Consider the following 22,229-nt stretch of genomic DNA (forward strand, 5'->3'; position numbering starts at 1 on the left):
TACATTTATTTTACATGTTAAATTATGATTCTAAATTGATCCGAATATGAAAGAAACCGACCTAAACCCGAATTAAAAAAATTCAAATAACTATTTGGATCCAAATGTTTAGGACCCAAAGAATCAAGATAGAAATGAACCGACCCAAATACCCGAATACCCAAATCCACTATCTCATTATATTTTGCGTGTATTTTATAAGAGTTATATTTGTTAAATTGATATGGTTTAAGATTTATTTGGTAGATTTTTAACTAATTCTATAGAACATATTCGTAGGATTTTTAATAGTTTTTAGACTTTTTAATAATTTTTTATTATAATATTTTTATAAAACCTAAGTTAACGTTATATATATATATATATGTAAATATATATGATTTGCGAAAATGTTTTTATTAAATTTTATTTTGTTAATAGTTAAAACTATATAATGTAAGATATCATATTACAATATGTTTAATGATTATTAGTAGATGTATAGAATGTAAAATATTACATTAGCCTAAATATGATTGTGATCATAGTGACATTAATATTCACACACAATCCCACAATATTAGGGGGTTTCGTCAAATTTTAAGGGTAACACAAAAAATATGGAGAAATATATATAGGTAGTTAGAGTTATTAATTGTGTATAATTAGAATACATAATTGTAGGACCTAAAAAATTTAAAAATGAAAGGATCCAAAACAACTTGCATAAGTCGACTTTTCAAGACTGCTTCCCTTTTAATAGTATAGATAAATCATAGATCTTATCAGAATCCAAGAGCAATTCTATCCAACATCTAAAGAATCTACTATAGAAAAAAATTAGATATATTTTTCAGTTTTTGAAATCTTTATATTTTCCAACATCTACTATAGAAAAAAATTAGATATAGTTCGAAAACGTATAATGTTGTAGATAAAAGCCACATATATTAAAAAGATAAATTTATTTTTAAAATTATTTAATTGTAAAACAGATTACAAAATATAATTAGTTACATAATTTAAATTTTACTTGAACCCCCCACCTTTTTGAAACATCTTAATTTTAAAATGAAGTATTGAAGATATTTTCGTTTTTTAATAATGCAAGCTTAAATACACAGTGGTTTATATTTAGCCCCTTCATTTTATAGGAGGAGGAACTCTCTTCGCTTTCTCCTTTTCTCAGTTCCTCAAAGCGAAGCGACGACGCCATTTCTCTCACTCCAATCTCACCTCAAAATTCCCTTCTCCTTCGTCGCTCGCTCCTACCTTCAGATCTCCCACTGGGTAAACCTCGAAACCTCTTCCTTCTTCCTATTTCGCCCTTAGATCGCTTTCTAGGGTTTCGATTAGGGTTGCATCAACTCTCAAATTTGATTAGGTTTTGCATTTTCCTGGGGGAAAGTCGTCGCCTTTTCTCGCTCTATTAACTTAATTACGAACCAAAGATGATAGCTTTTTAAGTTGTTGTCGGAGATTATGAGCATGATGATGTCATCTAATTATAGTTTTGGTTTCAGTGATGCAGGGGTTTCTTACATGATGTGGTTTCTAGTGTAATAACTAGTAAATATGTCGTCTTCTTCTTCACATAATATTGAGCTGGAGGCAGCTAAGTTCCTTCACAAGCTCATTCAAGATTCCAAAGATGAACCTTCGAAGCTAGCCACAAAACTCTATGTGGTGAGTGGCTTTACCTCGTCTATGCTTTAGCTTTTTTAATCCTTTGCTTTTAACTTCGTTTATTACTTTTGGGTTCTTCAGATACTGCAGCACATGAAAACCAGCGGGAAGGAACACTCAATGCCGTATCAAGTCATATCAAGGTATTGCCTTCCACTAACACACTCGTTGTGGTGATGGAGAGGTGGTTACGTACGGTGTCTGTATTACTAGCCGAGACTTGAAACTTTGGTGGTTTTCTCATTTACAAAGCCTGCCTCGATTTAATTGAGAATATTTCCAAAAGCCGTTGGGTTTAGTGCTTAAGATTTCATGAAAGTCGTAATTCACTTGCAATGTGGCAAATAGTTATTCAGAGTTAAAAGCTGTGTTTCATGCTTTTGAGAATATTAACTCCTGTTCATGTTCATGTTCATGTTTTCACTTTAGTTCTGATATTTTGTTTCCAAAATTTGTAGGGCCATGGAGACCGTCGTCAATCAACATGGTCTTGACATTGAGGCTTTGACGTCCTCACGTCTTCCTCATGCTGGTGGTAGTACCCAAATGGAAGATTCTGGGTCTGCGCATATTGCTGGGTCTTCTCAAGTCGTTGGAGTTAGCAATGAGCCCAAAGCAAGTCTAGTTGAAAACGAGATGTCAAAATATGATGCTTTCACTTCTGGTAGGCAGCTTGGTGGATCAACCACTGCATCACAAGCCGTTTACCAAGGGCCTGGAACCCGAAGTAATAGATCCTTCGACCATGAGAGTCCGTCCAGCTTGGATTCTAAGCCGGGAAATGCCCAATCTCACGATAGGAGCGAGACAATGAATCAAAGAGATGTCAAGTCAAATGCAAAGAGAAAGAGGGGTGAATCATCGTTTTCGTGGGATCAGAATATAGATAATTCTCAACAGTTTGATACTCATGGGACAGCCGATGACCAGGCTAGAAAAATGAGCAAAGTAGAAATGCCGGCAGCAGGTAGGGCATGATTCCTTGTAGAAAACACACACAGCATTGCAACTTACTATTCTGTTATTTGTGCATGCTGTTAAGTGCTAACTTGTTAGTTTAATTGCATACTTTTCCTTACTTAAACCCAGGTGACGTTGAGAATTTGCATGTCGGGTTGTCATCAGATGCATACACGACTCCTCAGGTACGACTTTGGACTAATCTTATTCGAGGCACTAGAGATTTTTGAAATTTGAATAAGGAGATGTAGTCAGTGCCACATGATGATTTATTTGCGGAAGCATTTGTCCTTACAAGAATCTTATCTGTTTTTTTCTCTCTCTTTCCCTTATTTTCATTGAATTTCTATTGGTCATTCTTTTCCGAAAAGCGCAATCTCTGTTAAAACCTCTCATTCGTTGAGGTTTTGAGTCTTGCATGCATATAGTCTAATCAAGTATATAGTTCTACAAACTTCTGCCGAAGTAGCCTAGTCAACAATAATACCCTCTTGACGCTGCATGTTCATTTCTGTGGCAGGGTGGATGGCAAAACAGTGAAATCACAGCAATCAGGCCTCCAGCTCATAGAGATACTGGAAAATCTGTGGCAGCAGAGGATGTTCCGCCTTCAGGTCAACTTTTCAAAGAGCAACAATTGAAGCAGCTCAGAGCCCAGTGCCTTGTGTTCTTAGCTCTCAGGTAATTTTTCAGTCTCTTAACCTCTTGTTTACTTGCAATTATTACTCTGAAAAGCTCTGACTGATTCCCTTCCCATAGAAATGGATTGATGCCAAAGAAGCTGCACATTGATATCGCCCTTGGAAATGTCTTCCCCAAAGATGGTAATTATTTGCTTCCCCCTAGGTTATTTGGTTAGTCATTTTCGACAAGCGTTCTCATGGATTGTAATTGTCCTGCAATACAGATGGTTTCCGCAGAGAACTCTTGGATCAGAAAGGAAGAACACATTCTCTTAGTGAATCGGGTAGCATTGGCGAAGCCTCAGCTCCATCAGCAAGAATGGATAATCCTACCGGAAGATTGGCTGAAATGGACTTCTCATCAAAAGAAACAGTGATTCCACGTTTGGAGGACAAAACCTCAAATGCTATATTTCCTGATGGACAAAAGCTTCTTCTGCAGTCTAACACTCCAGATGCTCCAGCGCAAAATCAGGTTTCTACTAGTCATTCTGAGCTGGCTTCTTCTTCAGGAGGTGTAGCCAAACACGCACCGGTAGAGATGGTGGGGTGGGTTGGAACTATTAACCGTAATGATGCTTCAACTTTTGAATCAGACGAATTATGTGCTCCAGGTCAGTGGACTACCTTAGATGAGCGAATTGTTGATAATAGGACTGACTCTTTTGAGTAGAAAAGTTTGGATTAATGTGGTTGATAATTTTCCAACATGGATGTATGGTACCTTACAGATGAAGAGGAAGGTAACATGCAACCGCCGCCTAAGTACACCATGTCACAGAAGTGGATTATGGATCGACAGAATAAGAGACTTTTGGTTGATCGGAGTTGGAGTCTTAAACAGCAGAAAGTAGACCAGGCAATTGGTGCACGGTTCAATGAGTTGAAGGTCTCTCTCTTGCTCTTTCTTTTGTTATAGTTTCGACTCTTATTTCTTACTAGTGGTTATTCTTCTTCCGCGTTCAACTTTATGCATTGTGCGTGTTGTTTTTGGTGATTTCTCTATCCTTTTTCTTGTGATTGGAAGATCAATAGCCATATTTAAATTGTATCTAGATAGGCATGCTATTGTGATCCTGTAAATTCTTGGCTATGTATAGTTTCGCTTGTTGTGCATTTGCTTCTCAGTTACATATTTGAAGCAACTGCTAGGATTATTTGTTTTTACGAAACTTACTTCAAATTTGGAGTGAACTAGTTGTACTTGTGTCATTACTTTATTTGGTTCTCGCACATATTTTTTGGGAATAGATTATACTAATGTACGTCTCTTAATATGCAGGAATCTGTTACTTCGTCGGAGGATATATCTACAAAGACCAAGAGTGTAATAGAACTGAAAAAGCTTCAGCTGTTAAATCTGCAACGTCGTTTGAGAAGGTAACTGTTTGTTTGGTTTAGAAAATGTTAAGACTCTTTTTCTCATTCATTGGGTGTTTCACCTTCTTCTAGTGCCTATTATTCCAATATGTCGAGCTTACAGGATATTCAACTAGCTACTGTGTAATTAGTAGACGAGAATGCAAACCTTTTTCTTTAATCTGTATATGTGAGTATATGTCCAGCTTGTCATATTTTCTCTCAGTTGCTAGTGCTTTTTTAATTTGTTGCAGTGAGTTTCTTTACAACTTCTTCAAACCTATTGGAAACGATGTTGAGAACCTAAAGTCATATAAAAAACATAAGCATGGCCGGCGGATTAGACAGCTTGAGAAGTATGAGCAGAAGATGAAGGAAGAGCGACAGAGGAGAATTCGTGAGAGGCAGAAGGAGTTCTTTGGGGAGATAGAAGTTCACAAGTATGTGCAATTAGTTTTCTATCTTAAGCCATATTCTTATGTTGACCTGTTTTGTGAGCCTAATAGAACATTAGTGTATTGAGTTAACTGTTTCTTAAACTTCAAATTTTGATTGAATCTTGTTTTAGGGAAAGGCTTGATGACTTATCCAAAGCTAGGAGAGAAAGGTGGAAGGGCTTCAATAGATATGTAAAGGAGTTCCACAAAAGAAAGGAACGTTTTCATCGTGAAAAGGTTGACAAAATTCAACGGGAGAAGATTAATTTGTTAAAGATTAATGATGTGGAGGGTTATCTTCGTATGGTGAAGGTTTGATCTCTGAACTAACGTTTAAATTTTTAGGGTTATGTCGCTTCTTCTTGGCTGAGAGATTCGTTTGGTTAATATACAGGATGCAAAGTCAGACAGAGTAATGCAACTACTCAAAGAGACAGAAAAGTACCTTCAAAAGCTTGGATCCAAGTTAAAGGAGGCAAAATCTTTGGCCAGTCGATTTGAGAATGAGGCAGATGAGGCACCTGTTGAGGATAAAATTGAAAATGATGATGAGAGTGACCAGGCAAAGGCAAGTGATTGATCCTAAGATTTTTATATTCTTTCAGCCTTCCTTTATCTTTTCTGATGTGGTTAGTTGTTACCATCTGTATTCTAAACAGCACTACCTGGAAAGCAATGAAAAATACTACTTGATGGCTCACAGGTAATATTGCTTCTTCCTATAGTTACTGCCAAACATCATCCAGAATGAACAACTCGTTTAATTGCTCTCTGATTCATACATGGATCATCGTTTTTTTGCCTTCACTTTAAAAAAAAAAATCCAAAATGGTGGTTTTGTTGTTTGTGAAATAGTGTTTTGTTGGATCATCTTTCTTCTACTTACAAGGAATCTTTTCTTTTACAGCATAAAAGAAAATATTAACGAGCAGCCAGCTTCCCTAAAGGGTGGAAAATTAAGGGAGTAAGTGGACCATTTCTTTTTCTCCTGTAACTGTACATTTGAGCACCTTGTAGTTTTTTTCACAAGTATGTCATGGGTTACTTAAAACTACAAAATCTTCCTTCTTAGGTACCAAATGAATGGCCTAAGGTGGCTTCTTTCCCTGTACAACAATCATTTAAATGGCATTCTAGCTGATGAGATGGGCCTCGGAAAAACTGTTCAGGTATTTAATAGCACCCGTTTGCATTGGGTACATATGTGCACATGATATTTTTGTTTTGAAATTTGAATTGGTTATAAGGTGCATTTGTTGCATAAGTTATAATTTTTTTTCTTCTTTTTACAGGTTATTTCGTTGATTTGCTATCTGATGGACACAAAAAATGATAGAGGTCCCTTCTTGGTTGTTGTACCATCCTCTGTGCTGCCTGGCTGGGTGTCAGAAATTAACTTTTGGGCCCCTACAATTCAGAAAATTGTCTATTGTGGCCCTCCGGAGGAGAGGCGCAAGCTCTTCAAGTACTAAAGAGAAAAGTTTAATTACTGTTGCTTTTATGTCTAAGGTTTAAAGGTTCATTATTATTTTCATTTTTTAATTGCAGGGAGCAAATTGTTCATCAGAAGTTCAATGTGCTTCTGACAACATATGAATATCTAATGAACAAGCACGATAGGCCTAAATTAAGCAAGATCCTTTGGCATTACATTATTATTGACGAAGGACATCGCATAAAGAATGCATCTTGCAAGTTAAATGCGGACCTGAAACACTACAATAGTTCCCACCGACTCCTGTTAACTGGGACGCCATTGCAGGTGCATTTTTATTCCTTCTTCTTCTAAACCTTTATTTCGCCACGTGATCCTTTTGTTGCCATATTATACCGTTAACATTGCTCATCATCTCAGTATTTATATCTCTTATAGAACAACCTGGAAGAATTGTGGGCGCTGCTTAATTTCCTGTTGCCTAATATATTCAACTCGTCAGAAGACTTCTCACAGTGGTTTAACAAACCATTTCAAAGTAATGGAGATAATTCTGCTGAAGAGGTAGCTGCTGTCTTCTTATTCAGATAATAACGGTATACTAGTCTTAAGACATCGTGGTTTTAACTACAACCTTGTGATTGCATTTGAGTAGGCGTTGCTATCAGAAGAGGAGAATCTGCTGATTATCAATCGTCTTCACCAAGTTCTTAGACCATTCGTGTTACGGCGGCTGAAACATAAGGTTGATAACATGATATACACCTTGCAACATTGTTCTTTTTTCCCTTTCTTTTTGTAGATTCAAACCATGTCGTTCTAGTATAGCATTCATAATTTTTGTGATCGGGTAGGATATTACCATCAAATGTATGCATCTCAGTATTTTTTGCTCACTTTTATTTTACTCTGTTATCTAATTTATTTTGGTAGGTTGAGAATGAACTTCCTGAAAAGATAGAGAGACTCATACGGTGCGAGGCTTCTGCATATCAGAAGCTGTTGATGAAGAGGGTTGAGGATAATCTGGGCTCGCTTGGAAACATGAAGGTGCTGTTTTGTGCTCTGCGTATTTTTCATCTTTTTTATAGTATTCAGTCATTTCTTAGTTAGTTTTCTTTCTACAGTCGCGTGCAGTGCACAACTCAGTGATGGAGCTTCGGAATATTTGCAATCATCCATATCTCAGCCAACTTCATACAGAGGAGGTAGTATTTCCCGAGAAATTTACATAAATGCAAAGAACTTCGGGTTAGGGAACTAAGGAAAGTTCTGATGTCTGCTTAAATCACTTTCTGTAGGTGAATAGCTTAATTCCTGAGCATTATCTGCCTCCGGTAATAAGACTCTGTGGGAAGCTTGAGATGTTGGACCGGCTCTTGCCCAAACTCAAAGCAACAGACCATCGGGTAATGGTTTTTCTTCACTATCATGTTAATGGAATGATTGTTTTTGTTCAAGTTGTAGTTTGAGTTTTCATGTAATGTGCTAGTGTACCTTCCAGTGCCCTCGCCTCTGAGAGATGATCACATGAATTTTATTTATATTTTCTTTGTTTGCATGAAGCATTACTAGTTTTGGGAGTAACCTTGGTACATTTCATCTACGATTTCTCCTTTTATCGCTTTAACTATGCAGAATTCTATTTCTTGTGAAATTCACAACGATGCCATGATTTGTTACCCTGCTGCATGTTAACCCAAATATGACTGCAGATGCCTTCAAGTGTTCGTTATTTTTTGGCATGAATTTCCGCAGGTTCTCTTCTTTTCAACAATGACGAGGCTTCTTGATGTTATGGAGGATTACCTCACCTTCAAGGGATACAAATACCTTAGGTTAGATGGGCACACATCTGGGGGTGATCGCGGTGCTCTTATTGACGGATTTAACAAGTCTGATTCACCATATTTCATCTTTTTGTTGAGGTAACACATGATATTTCCTGGCTCGCTTTTCTTTGGAAATCTTTTTGCTCTATCAGAATGATTCATGTTACGTTTATAATTACAAGTTGTAAGCGCTGTCATTAAATTCTCTGCCGGTCATAGTAAAGTAGCTTTAATACTCATTAGTATCTGGATGTGATAACTGAATCTTTCATGGGAATTCAGCATCCGGGCTGGTGGAGTAGGAGTTAATCTTCAAGCTGCTGATACCGTGATAATATTTGACACCGACTGGAATCCTCAGGTTAGACATAACAGTCCTTCGTGTCAAGTTATAGTTTTCTGTGGACATCAGTACGGATTTTGAAGAGCAGATATTATATATCTCAGGTTGATCTACAAGCTCAAGCAAGGGCTCACAGGATTGGCCAGAAAAGAGATGTTCTAGTTCTTCGTTTTGAAACGGTTAGTTTGCTATTTTTTAGAAGGAAGTGAAATTCCTGTAAAAATATGTACTTTTAATTTTCTTTCATCTTGCTGTTTTTCATTACTTGATATGTAGTCTTGGGACATTTTAATTTGTTCTCTGCGTGTACCCCTTCGACTGATACGTATTTTGTTAATTAAAATCGTGTGACTAATTTTCTTTCTTGTGTATCTTAAGGTCAATACTGTTGAGGAGCAAGTTAGAGCTTCAGCCGAACATAAGCTTGGAGTTGCTAACCAGAGTATAACTGCTGGCTTCTTCGACAATAACACAAGGTGAACACAGAGACATCCATTTTTGCTTCAAGAGTATTAGTTACCAACTTTTTAATGTAATCACGTTGTTGTTTCGTAACAGCGCTGAAGATCGTAAGGAATATTTGGAATCCCTATTACGTGAGTCAAAGAAAGAGGAGGCTGCTCCAGTGTTGGACGATGATGCCCTAAATGATATTATAGCCCGAAGGTGACTGTTGGTTTAAATGGCTTGAGTTTCTTCTATTTTACTCTTAGATGGAACTGTAGTTTCTTCTATTTTACTCTTAGATGGAACTGTTTACATTTCTATGCAGTTCTTGTAGATTTGACATTTCTGTTGTCTTTCTAGGGAGTCGGAGATTGATATTTTTGAATCCATCGATAATCAAAGAAAAGAAGATGAGATGGTATGTTTTCCTTGATTCCTTTAATTTTGGTTTTCCATTTATTAATGTTTTACGAGATTATTATGATCTGGCCCTGTAGGAAACCTGGAAGAGCCTGGTACATGGGTCAGGGTCAAAAAGTTCTGCACCGATACCACCTATCCCCTCTCGTCTTGTTACTGAGGATGACTTAAAACTGCTCTATGAAGCAATGAAAATGAATAATGTCCCGATGGTTGCAGTAGAGTCAAATGTTGGCATGAAGCGGAAGGGTGGTTCGGTAGGAGGCTTGGATACTCAGCAGTATGGAAGAGGCAAACGCGCAAGAGAGGTTTGTTGAGTCTTTTTTCTTTAACATTCAGTTGTGTACCTTACTATGATACAGTTGTGTACCTTACTATGACACTGCTGGTTGCACCTTTGCTTAAAATTGACAAAATTGCAACTTCACAGGTTCGATCTTATGAAGAGCAACTGACAGAGGAGGAGTTTGAAAAGTTGTGCCAGACTGAGCCAACCGATTCTCCCAGAGGCAATGAAGAAGGAAGTGAGAAGAGCTTGCCAATTGCTACATCAAATATTCTGGGTGGAATCACTGGTGAAACGAGTTTGGCAAATGATAAAGTAGATATTCTGGCTGGAAACACTAGTGAAAAGAGTTCTGCAAATGATAAAGTAGATAATCTGCCTGGAAGCACTAGTGACACAGTCCTCCCCACATCTACGGCATTGGCACCGACTCCACAATCCGTGGAACCTCTACCGAAATTACAGCAGCCACTGAAAGAAGTAACAGAACCTGTAAAACGGGGACGTGGCAGGCCAAAAAGAGCTGATAAAACGCCGACTCAATTATCTGCATCAGTTGCAGGCAGGACACATGCGACAGTGGATGCCAGATCACCTTCAGTTATTGGTTCCGATGTTACCTCTGGAAGTCTTACTTCCCCTGATTTATCTGTTCCGCCTGGTTTTCAACCACTTCCAGCTTCCAGTTCTCCCGCAATGCCAACGAGAGGTCGGGGCAGGGGAAGAGGCAGGGGACGTGGCGCGGGAAGAGGAAGGAGAGTGGAAAATATGTTGCATGGCGCTGACAGTTCCATAGGTACTCAGAGAACTAATGCCCGAGCATCTCTTTCTGGTGATCCTGTAGCGTCCAATTTAGCAACTCTTCCCGTCTCTTTGGTTGATATTGATACAAAAGTCCCTAAGCCTATTAAAGGAAGTAGTTCTAATCTTGAGTCGGGGCCTTCCATACATTCTGTTACCACTGCGCTGCAGCCCTCTCCTACTGTCTCCCTACCAGAAAGTAGCCTGCTAGATGCACCTCCTGGTTTTGGTTCTGGATCACATGTTCAGCCGCTAAATGTATCGGAGGATTCCTTGGTAAAAAAGGCAGCTGCTATAAAGAGCAAGCCTGCTGTTCCAGATGTTAGAAATAACCAGGGTTCAGGAGTTCTAAAACAGCCAGTTAACATACCAAGCTCTGCTGCTTTAGGTATATAACTAGCACATCGCTTAATTGTTTTCACATACATGCATCAGAAGATATTGTTCACAAGAATCTTAACAGCATCAATTTTTTTGGTAGGCCCAGGTCAAAGTCAGACAACTGCACCTTTAAGTGCTAATCAGCCATTGAGTCCCCACCTTGTTGGTTCTACAGTTGAAGGTACTAATATTTGAAGCATCGATCCTCAATTAAAACTGTTTTGGTTTCTCAATTTAACCGTTACATACTGGGTTATGCACTGTCTGTCTTTGCAGCTCAAGGCGCCAGTGTTCTTTCTCCTCCTGCACCCATGCCTGTGAAGAGGCAAGGTCGGAAGACGCCAAACAGAGGAGATACTCCTAGACGGCGAGGAAGGAGACATGCTCAAGCTTCACCCGCTGCTGATGGCTCTTCTGCACGGAGTACAGTATCAACACCACAAACTGAGGTCAAGGTTGGTGATTCATCAGGATCCAAAGTTACATCAGTTGGTGACGCTGTTGTCCAAGAACAACCCCATTTCAACCCGTCAGTTGCACACTCGTCTGCCAGTACAAGTCAGGAAAAAAGGAAAGAAATATTAGGTACTGGTGGTTCTGGAAGGAAACAAACTGCTGATGTGACTGATGTTGCTCGTGTCATGAAAGAGATATTTTCAGAAACTTCCCTGTTAAAGCATAAAGTTGGGGAGCCTTCTGAAACAACGGTAACAAATGAGCCAGATGGAAAATCCCCGGAAATGATGAATATGCACATAGCTAAGACCAGCAAGGCAGAGAATATAATCCAACCTGCCGATCAAAACTTGGGAGTAGAAACAACCAGTTCCAGTGTTTCAGTCGGAAAGCAAAAGTCAGAGTCTTCAGTCATGGTTGATAAGATCATTAAGACTTCATCTGATATTGAGGCTTCTGTTTCTAACTCTGATGATATAACACTCCAAGGTGCTATGCTCGTTGACTCGGAACGTCCTGTGGGTAGAGAGTTGGTTGAGTCGGAACAGAAAGTTGCAGCATCAACTGATCCAAACGTACAAATGGCAGCATCTGTTCCCAATGATACAGAAGAAAAGAAAATTTGTGGTTCTTCTATGCTGGTCGATGAAATTGTAAAACCTTCAGCTGGATCCAAGTCTCCTGTTGATCAGTCTGATGATACTTCAGCTCAATGCACTGTCCCCGTTGATTCTAAAAGCCCTGTTGACGAGGATTTGCTTGAGATAAACAAAGAAAGTCAACCATCGGAGCCTCAGAACGATGGTAGTGTGCAAAGCTTACCAACTCCTAATGCTGATTTCGCTGAGGTTCCTAATAAACAGGCAGGGCAATCTGGTTGTGTTGTGGAAGATTCGGAAATGCCTTCAGCATCTAATGAACATGGTTCTCCAGAGAAACCTGAGTCGCCTGAAATCCATAAATCTAGCGGTGCTGATTTGGATTGTCGCATTACTCCTACAAATTCCTCTGAAATTGGTGGTGGCAGCAACTTTTCTGGAACTCGTACGAAGTTACCTGAAAACTTGAATGATTCTGTGACTAAAAGCTGTTTGGAGATGAGTGCTTCCATATCTGAAAAAGTTCAAGAGAACGAGTTTCTGACACCTAACTCCGATGATCTGAAGTGTGTCCTTGATCCTGAGGCAAAGGATGCCGTAGATGTGAAGTCTCAGTTGTGTGATACGGCTGCAAAAACAAGCCTGCATTTAAATCCTACTAATTCCAGTGATGCTGTTTCTTCCGAAAAGACTGAAATAGTTTCTGTAGGCGATACATCGAGTTGTCCACCTAATATTTCGACTGAGGGAGCTCTTGCGGACCAGATTATGACTGGAGAGACTTCTTGTGGTGTTATCATTCCCGGATCAATCTCAGATGTTGCTCACACTGGGTCTGGTGGTCCGATTGGATTGGTTACTGACAAAGATGGTGGCACTGAGTTGTTTGTGGATGCTGGGAATGACCTTCTCAAGATTCCTGGTGTTGAAGCGGATTCTTCTATTGTACAACCGTCGCCTGGAGATGTTTTACCTGATGCTGTTGCATCATTAGAAACTACAGAACCTTTGCCAACAGAACAGCAAGAAACAAGTCTATCTATTGATGTTAAGGGTGAAGAAATCGATGGTGACGAAAAAGGAACTACCCCCTTGATTCCTGTAGAACAGATGAATATGCAGCCCACGGTTGGGTCTCATGAGCTTAAGACAAGTTATGAGGAATCTCAAGGATCTCCAATGAGGATTGATGAAATTTCACATGTGGATGGCAAATCTTTCGATACTACAAATCAGACGGGTAAAGAGGTCGAAGCAAAAAGTCAAAAAGGTGAGAGTCCGGACGATCAGATTTCCAATGTTGGACCAAGTTCGGCTTCAATCCAATTATCGATGCCGCACACTGATGGACTAAAGACCCACACTAGCAATAAGAACTCTATTTCACTTGTTCATGAAGATTATGGTAGTCCTCTATCTGATTCTGCTAATGCAGAACAGGATTCTGGAGAATCTGCTTCGGTTCTAGGAGAAGCTAGTACCGCTGACACAGAGATGGTGGAGGCATCAGTTCAATTACCTATCTCTGCCGAGCAAGTAGCAGGTATGCACGTTCATTAAATCAATGACACATCTTGTAACATGATTAATTTAGGAGCAAAACAGAACCGTAAATATATATCTTTCAATTTATTTTTAGTAGGTACAGACTCCCCTTCGTGTCAACCAGTGATAGAGGAAGAAAAGGCCGAGAATCCATCGGACGAGAGAAACATGATTGATGGTGAAGCCAGCGGTATAAATCCTTCGGTTCAGCCAGAGGATTTGTCCAGCAGCCTAATTGAAACTGAGGAGCCTGCACAGATGGGAGAAGTTAGTGATGCAAGTGACCATGCTGAAGATAATGTCGCCCTTAGTGTCTTGGGGGAAAAAGAAGAAACAAATGATCAACGAGAGCGGGACGAGACTAAGGCCGATAACCCATCGGACGAGAAATACAACGAGCCTAAGGCCGATAACCCATCGGACGAGAAATACATGATTGATGGTGAAGCTAGCGGTGTGAATGCTTCGGTTCAGCCAGAGGATTTGTCCACGAATCTAGTTGAAACTGAGGAGCCTGCACAGGTGGTTAAAGTGGGTGATGCAAGTGACCATTCTGAGAATGTGGCCGTTAGTGTCTTGGGAGAAATAGAAGAATCAAAGGATCAGCAAGAGCATTCGTCTATCGCATTAAGTTCAGAGGAAGAGAACAAGGCTGAGAATCCATCGGATGATAGAGACATGATTGATGGTGATGCCAGCGGTATAAATGTTTTGGCTCTGCCAGAGGATTTGTCCATGAATCTAGTTGAAACTGAGGAGCCCACACCTGTATGGGAAGTTGGTAATGCAAGCGACCAGTCTGAAGATAAGGAAAAAGAAGAATCAAATGATCAAGGAGAGGACTTGCCTGCAGCATTAAATTCAGAGGAAGAGACTAAGGCCGAGAACCCACAAGACGAGGGAAACATGATTGATGGTGAAGCCAGCGGTATAAATGTTTCGGTTCAGCCAGAGGATTTGTCCAGGAATCTAGTTGAAACTGAGGAGCCCACACAAACGGGGGAAGTTGGTAATGCTAGCGACCTGTTTGAAGATAACGTGGCCATTGGTGTCTTGGATGAAAAAGAAGAATCAAAGGATCAACGGGAGCCTTCGTCTTCAGCATTAAGTTCAGAGGAAGAGAACAAAGCTGAGAACCCATCGGACGATACAGACATGATTGATTGTGAAGCCAGCGGTATAAATCTTTCAGTTGAGCCAGAGGATCTGTCCCGGAATTTAGTTGAAACTGAGGAGTCCACACAGATGAGGGAAGTTGGTAAAGCAGGCGACAAGTCTGAAGATAATGTGGCCTTGGAGGAGAAAGAAGAATCAAAGGATCAAAAAGAGCTTTTGTCTTCAGCCTTAGGTTCTGAGGAAGAGACTAAGGCCGAGAACCCACAGGAAGAGATAGACATGACCGAAGATGAAGCCAGCGGTATTAATGTTTCGGTTCAGCCAGAGGATTTGTCCATGAATCTAGTTGAAACTGAGGAGCCCACACAGATGGAGGAAGTTGGTAATGCAAGCGGCCAGTCTGAAGATAGTGTGGCCATTGGTGTCTTGGAGGAAAAAGAAGAACCAAAGGGTCAAGAAGAGCATTTACTTTCAGCCTTAAGTTCAGAGGAAGAGAACAAGGCTGAGAACCCATCAGACGATGGAGACATGATTGATGGTGAAGCCAGCGATATAAATGTTTCGACTCAGCTAGAGAATATGTCCACAAATCTAGATGAAACTACGGAGGCCACACAGATGGGGGAAGTTGGTAATGCAAGTAACAGTTCCGAAGATAATGCGACTCTCGGCGTCTTGGAGGAGAAAGAAGAATCAAAGGAGCAACAAGAGAATGCGGAAAGCTTGCCAACGGAGGATCCAACAGTTGGTGGTTTAGACGAACCGGAGCCCAAGTGCTCTGTCTCAGAATCTGACACCAAGGGAGATGGTAAGAATAGTGTTGGAAGTAGCGAATCAGCTGACTTGGATTCAGAGGCACCGCCAGAATCAGTAAACTCCATTCCTGCTGCTATTGAAGCGAGTTCAGAACCATCAAATTCCTTGGTCTCCGAGGAGAGCAAATTAGAGGAGTTAAAAGACGTTGCAGACGTTTAGTTTACTTCATCTGGATTAAGGTGTACAAGTATAATATCTGAGATCAGTAAACTCAAAATAAGTATTTTTAGTCATATGGTGTTGTTAGCAGCATGTTAGCCGCGGATCGAGGTGCTTGTTGTATCACCCAAGGATCATAGTTCCAAACTTCCAATGCATGTAAAAAACGGCCTATTAACAACTTATAAATCTACCAATCCCGTCTACTTGCCTTCATCTGCAAAAGGTTCGTTTAGGTACCGAATCATGTTTTCTTAAGAGACATTTCTAGCTTGAAGCTCATAAATTTACAAGCTCGAATTATGAATCTGCAAAGCTAGTAATAAAAGTTTGTGGTGACTGGCTTTACTTTGTTGTATACTGTAAACTTTTAGTGTTGGAACATCTAAAGGAATGTTCTTATGGATGTTGATATGACAGAATAAGAACAACTCGTAGATGTGCCAAACGTAATCTATTGTCGGCAATCTAACTTCTTTAACTTACAATTAGGGTAGACTTGTGAACCTCAATAATAATGTTCGCAGATTGGCTGATTCAAAGCATCCTAGTATTAGTTTTGTTCCAGGTAAATGTTCATAACCATTCTTTCAGTATTGAGGTGATGAACACTTGAATTTGGAGTTGATATATAAAGGGGTTATTGCAAAGAAGAAGGATTAAAGATCATGCCCACTGAAATAGAATCTTCCTTACAGATTGATAATTAAAGCTTTCAGAGGACAGTGAAATTATGTACAAAACATTGCCTGCATTAATGTAAATTGGTCCTGGAGACAGCCATAGTATATCTAAATTATGGATGTTCACGTTATGGTTCAGCTAATGAAGTTAAATGATTTGTGGGAAATATATATTTTCTAATGGTGTTGACTTGTAAGTTAATAATTAATCCTTCATTCTCACAACACATGCAGGGAACTTTGCTTGATAGTAATTTTAAAGATTATTCAATTTCTTTGAACAGAAAAAATGGAGAGTGTGACCATCAGCTTCAATATAAAGCAGCCCGGCCAAGTGCTTTCCTCAAATACAACTAGCACAAATACTCCAAAGCAAACATAAAAGACTAGAGTCGATCGAGTCATGGCTAATAATCAGCAACTTGTAGCTATTCGGTTTATATTTTCTCTTGTTTTGTTTTCGGCTGTCTTACTTTATGTTGATGGTCACAGCAATGGCCATGGTCATAATAATGGTCACAGCAATGGCCATGATCATAATAATGGTCACAACAATGGCCATGCGACGAGAAGAGGAAGATGGGAGGGTAAGCTGAAGATGAAGTTCTATCACAAGACCTGTCCTGAAGCCGAGGATATTGTTAATGAGATTGTGTCCAAGAAAGTCAAAGTAAACCCTAGCTTAGCTGCCAAGTTGCTGAGGGTTCATTACCATGACTGCTTTGTTAGGGTATGTATTGCTTTTAAACGTTTCTTTTTATTTTTCATTTCCTGAACATATTTATAGTAAAGATCGATAATATGGATGCATTGATGTTATCTAGGGGTGTGACGCATCACTGCTTTTAGATTCGGTTGCTGGCAAAGCCGCGTCTGAGAAGGAAGCGAGACCTAATCTCTCGCTTGTAGGGTTTGAAATCATCGATGAGATCAAGTCTATTCTTGAAAAACGATGTCCCAAAACCGTCTCCTGCGCTGACATTCTCACATTAGCTGCCCGCGATGCCGTTTCGTACCAAGTAATTCAAACAACCTCTTACCTATTTTTATGATTAGAAAATATAATGTACTAATCAAACAATATATAGTAGTGTAGTGGTTGAGAAAACGCATTGCTGATCAAAATCAAGAATGGATTCTTCACTTTTAGAAGATTATTGGAATAGTTTATATCAATGTTAAAAAATGTTCATTCAAATAAAAATGTTCAAAAAATGTTATGTGTTTATTAGTTTTTTAAAAAAGAATTATTCTTTAAGTAAATATCTCCTATACCGAATTTTAAAAAATCGTTTTGCTTACAAATGTTTGCCACCTATACCTTGTGTCGCCTAGAACAATTTTTTAGTAGTTTTCTATAACAAAACTCTAGCAATTCGAGATTTATTAATTTTGGGAAAATGATGTTCTAGTATGGACGGCCGCTATGGAATGTCTTTACCGGACGCGTTGATGGAAGAGTTTCATTGGCGACGGAGGCCACTAGAGACTTACCATCCGCTGGGGCAAACTTCACCGCTCTTCAGAAACTCTTTGCCGAGAGCGATTTGGACGTCGTTGACCTCGTGGCTTTATCAGGTTACACATTTACTTATCTTTTTGTAATTATCAGGTTACACATTTTCTTATTAATTCATACGTTATTAATAAGAAAAGAACTTATGAAATAGGGAACAATGAAATAAGAAAATCGCGGGAATATCAGACCACGTGCATGTCCATGTTAGGAAGTGTGTGATGGGATGCTACAAATTCAATTCTCCCATCTTCAAGAGAGTATAAATATCATTTATAAGTAGAGAATATGAACATAAAATATTTGAGGATAGTCTTGGAAGACACGTCTCACGTGATAATGTTCAGCATTGAAATCTTTTTTCTTCAAAATCATATGTTATTTATCATATAATTTACTTACGAATATTCACTAGTAAACAAGCAGAACTTTTACACATTTCTATAAGTATTTAATAAATATTTATAATATTATTTAATAAATAAATTGTTTATATATCACATTTTACATTAATTCTATAAAACTAATCACATAATTATTACAATTTTCTGTTGAATGCAAGCAAAATCTTAAAGACAAATTATAAAAATTATTACCATCCGATGATATCTGGATATATATATATAGCGATAGAAATTTGAGATGATTTTCTACTAAAAATAAAACAATTTGATATGTAACAGGAGCACACACAATAGGAACAGCACACTGCGGTGTGTTTGGTCGAAGACTATTAAACTTCACCGGAAAAGGGGACACAGATCCTTCCTTGAACTCAAGCTACGCCTCTTTCCTAAAATCCAAATGCTCCGACACATCTCAAAGGCTCAACTCTTCTGCAGTGGTCGGGATGGATCCCACAGGAGCCCTCTCTTTCGACAGTGGCTACTTTGTCTCTCTACTCCAACACAAAGGACTCTTAACCTCTGACGCCGCCTTGTTGACTGATCCCTCCGCCGCTGACATTGCTAGTGTTTTCCAAGACTCTGGCAGTTTTCTTGCTCAGTTTGGTCGGTCTATGATCAAGATGAGTTCCATTAAGGTCCTTACACTTGGAGATGAAGGTGGTGAGATTCGCAGAAACTGTCGCGTTGTCAACTAATAAAATACCCAAATCGTTACCGCAATTCAATCAACATGTGATCATCTTGTTTTTTTCTTGTTTCAGTATTGTTATTTGAGAAGAAACCAAAAAAAGAAAAAACCTTATTGTTATGGTTTTATATAATACATGAATGATTTTATTTATAACTATTGAGAGCATGTTTCATGTATAGTCTCTATCCATCCAAGACACGGGCTCTTTACTAAACAGAAACTGAAGCAAAGAAGGCTCGTCTTTATATAGTTGCAACCATCTTAAAGACTTGTGGCCCTCATAAGCAATTTGTTAGATTCGTTGGTCGTCGCTGCGACAATTGTACATCACAAGCTGTCTGACGAGGAATCATTCAGCAGAAGGTTTTGTCTCTCTCATTCTGTGTTGTCCAATGGCAGAGAGAATCATCATCATTATCACCCACTTCGACTCTTATAACACATGGTCTTTATTAACACATGAATGATGTTTGGTTGTAACTTGTAACTATCGACAACATGTTTCATCTATTATCCAAGTCCCTAGTTTCGCAGTTCTCTATCTATCCAACCAACACTAACAAGACAAGGAAACTAATAGAGACGAAGCAAGAAACTTTAAAACTTAAGCAACATCACAAACTGTGTAAACGATGAGTCACTATTACATCTCTACGTTTAAACCTTCACATGTTCCATTCAACAAAAGTGTTGGGGATGGATTGTAACCATCCACAAGGCCCAGCGAATAGGAGGCCCATTACTACCATTCAAAGGATGACCGGCTCGGGGACGGCTTCTGACGAGCCGCGACTCGGCTCGTGACCTCTATAGCTGAAGGACGAGAAGCCGATGGAAACGATCAGGCGGCTCGGGCCGAGCAGTCATCTCGACTGGGCCTTTAAGCCAAAAGGCCCATAACGAAGGGGACGAATTAGGTCAAAACCAACCGACCTAGGAGACTATATAAGGAGTTGAGGACAGGAAAGAAGGGTATCACCACATAGACAGACAGACTTGCGGCCATATTAGGGTTTCCTTTATTCTCTTTGTATCTCGCCGCTCTCTTGTACTTCCGGCTAGGAGCTCACCGAGCATCGACTAGCCGGCTTTCTTACTCTTGTACCCTCGTTATTCCGACTCTAATAAAACGTCTCTGTTCATCCCACTCTTGAGTTCTTCTATTTTCTGTTGACCAAACTCACCTTAAACAATTGGCGCCCACCGTGGGGCCGATCAGAGTAACGTTTCTTAGCCTGATATGACGATTGGTGACTCGAACCCCGGCTCTTCCGGCGAAGCGACCGAGCTTACGCCTCCGCCTCCTCCTCCTCTTCTCTCGTCGGACTTCATGAGCTCCGTGATGGCTCGTCTCGCGCATCAAGAAGAAGTCCAGAAAACGACGAATGAGCAGCTCGCCGCTCTCGTGGCCGCCCTCACTGCTCCCGCTGGACCGACGAACCGTTCCCAACCCGTCTGCCGGCACCTTTTCCCTCCAACGCCGGCGGAAGACCGCGCCGTAGACGAATCTAACCCTAACGGTCCTCCTGCCGTGTACCCCACTCCGACGACAGCAGATCCGACGACGATTCGCGAGATCGCCGAGCTCAAACTCAGCCTTCAACAAATGAGCTCGCAGATCCACCAAGCGACGAGCGCAGCCCCTCAAATCGACAGCGTCATCGCCTCAACTTCGCGCTCACCCTTCGCCAGCGAGCTGACCAGGGTCCAGCTCCGCAAAATAGAAAAGCTCCGTCTCCCCGAGTACAAACCCGGCGGCGACCCCGTCGAGCATCTGACGGCCTTCAACATAGCTATGGCCAGAGCTCGCCTTTCCGACGAAGAGAAGGACGCAGGATACTGTCAGCTCTTCGTCGAAACACTCAACGAACAAGCGCTAACCTGGTTCTCGCAGCTCAGCGAGAACTCGATTCGCAGTTTCCGAGACCTATCAGCCGTTTTCCTCAAGACTTACATCATGTTTACCAAGCGAGCAGCAACCGCTTCCAGCCTGTGGAATATGGCGCAAACAAAAGACCAAAGCCTTAAGGACTACATGGAAAAGTTCAAGACGATCGTTTCCCGAGTTGACGTCCCTGATCACATCGCTATCGACGCTTTGATGAACACTCTCCTCGTCAACTCGAAGTTTCGTAAGGACCTGTATTCCAACCCTACGACTTCGCTCCCCGATGCTATTGCCCGGTCTCACAATTTCATCCGAATGGAAGAAGATACCAAGGCAATAATTCGGAAGCAGAACGCTGCCAAGCCGGTTGCAGCCAAAAGTGCGGGAGCTCGGCCAGAGCCACGCCAGCACGCGCCAGCTGATAACGGCGGCAAAAAAGGAGGTCTCCTCTACGTCGTGGACGAGAACAACGCCCCTGTCTCAACCATGGTCATGCACGATAAAAAGTGGAATGTTTATCAGCGAGAGACCGACTCTCCAGATGCGTCTCCCAGTACCCCGAGTGCTGGTGTCGTGGCTAAAGTCGATTCGGCTCCAGGACCGACCAGAACTCCCATCGATCTCACGAAGCATTGCAAGTATCACGACGTGAAGGGACACGACACGACCGAGTGCAAATCTCTCTACGCCCAGTTCCTCTCCTCGATCGAAAGCGGAGACTACAAGATCCAGCCGCCAAAACCCAAACCAAAAGGGGAAAACAGCTGGAGCAGAAACAAAGATAAGAATGCTCAGCGAAAATCGCAAGGCAAAAACCGTAAAAACGACAAACAGGCGAAGGATACCGAGAAGGCCGCCCGCGAAACCGACGATGACGACGACTCGGCGGACGACGATCAGCCCGCCAATCGCCAGCGCATTGAAGTAATCCGCGTCCAGCCTCAAGGAAAGAACGAACCGGGATCCTCGTCCGACGAGGACGACGACATGGAAACCCCAGACGGTACTACGGATCTTCGATCCTTTCTCGAGCAAAAGTCCCGACCCGTTACCGAGGAAACGCCAGTCTCCACCGATCTTCGCCGAAAGATCGACTCAAATCGAGCCGCGAGAGCTTCAGCACAAGAATCCTCCCAAAAGCAGTCCGCCGAAAACCAAACTGCGATCTGCGCGACAAACTCAACGCGAAGATCGGCGATCTGCGGACAACCCTCAACCGCAAGAAAAGGGATACCGCCGACACGAGTAACGACCTTCGCGATGTGCTCCGCGCAAAGCGCGCACAAACTCGTCCCCGGATAAAC

At 40.9% G+C, this 22,229-nt stretch overlaps 2 protein-coding genes across 4 annotated transcripts; both read left to right on the forward strand.

The window, feature by feature from the left end:
- The first annotated feature begins 1,117 nt into the window (after positions 1–1,117).
- Positions 1,118–15,946, forward strand: LOC108846185 (chromatin structure-remodeling complex protein SYD-like). Of its 2 annotated transcripts, none has more exons than XM_057004638.1 (34): positions 1,118–1,269; positions 1,503–1,665; positions 1,747–1,808; positions 2,124–2,632; positions 2,755–2,810; positions 3,146–3,306; positions 3,385–3,449; positions 3,533–3,922; positions 4,040–4,197; positions 4,591–4,688; positions 4,922–5,107; positions 5,236–5,416; positions 5,499–5,672; positions 5,764–5,807; positions 6,012–6,068; positions 6,177–6,273; positions 6,397–6,569; positions 6,653–6,866; positions 6,978–7,103; positions 7,195–7,284; positions 7,473–7,589; positions 7,667–7,747; positions 7,841–7,948; positions 8,298–8,467; positions 8,654–8,732; positions 8,819–8,893; positions 9,093–9,190; positions 9,273–9,380; positions 9,522–9,579; positions 9,659–9,889; positions 10,012–11,056; positions 11,150–11,230; positions 11,326–13,647; positions 13,744–15,946. In XM_057004638.1, the coding sequence occupies exons 2-34, from the start codon at positions 1,555–1,557 to the stop codon at positions 15,738–15,740; spliced, it is 9,522 nt and encodes a 3,173-aa protein (XP_056860618.1). In that variant the 5' UTR covers positions 1,118–1,269; positions 1,503–1,554; the 3' UTR covers positions 15,741–15,946. The 2 variants fall into 2 exon arrangements, with proteins under 2 accessions (XP_056860618.1, XP_018474912.2); XM_018619410.2 differs by having other exon boundaries at positions 13,747–15,946.
- Positions 15,947–16,022: 76 nt separating this feature from the next.
- Positions 16,023–22,227, forward strand: LOC108844209 (peroxidase 24). Of its 2 annotated transcripts, XM_018617432.2 has the most exons (4): positions 16,023–17,153; positions 17,248–17,442; positions 17,836–18,001; positions 18,623–19,193. In XM_018617432.2, exons 1-4 carry the CDS (start codon positions 16,827–16,829, stop codon positions 19,039–19,041), a joined length of 1,107 nt encoding a protein of 368 aa, XP_018472934.2. In that variant the 5' UTR covers positions 16,023–16,826; the 3' UTR covers positions 19,042–19,193. The 2 variants fall into 2 exon arrangements, with proteins under 2 accessions (XP_018472934.2, XP_056860619.1); XM_057004639.1 differs by lacking the exon at positions 16,023–17,153 and having other exon boundaries at positions 17,253–17,442; positions 18,623–22,227.
- The last annotated feature ends 2 nt before the right edge of the window (positions 22,228–22,229 follow it).

This window comes from Raphanus sativus, chromosome 3 (assembly GCF_000801105.2).
Source record: "Raphanus sativus cultivar WK10039 chromosome 3, ASM80110v3, whole genome shotgun sequence".
Lineage (NCBI taxonomy): Eukaryota > Viridiplantae > Streptophyta > Magnoliopsida > Brassicales > Brassicaceae > Raphanus > Raphanus sativus.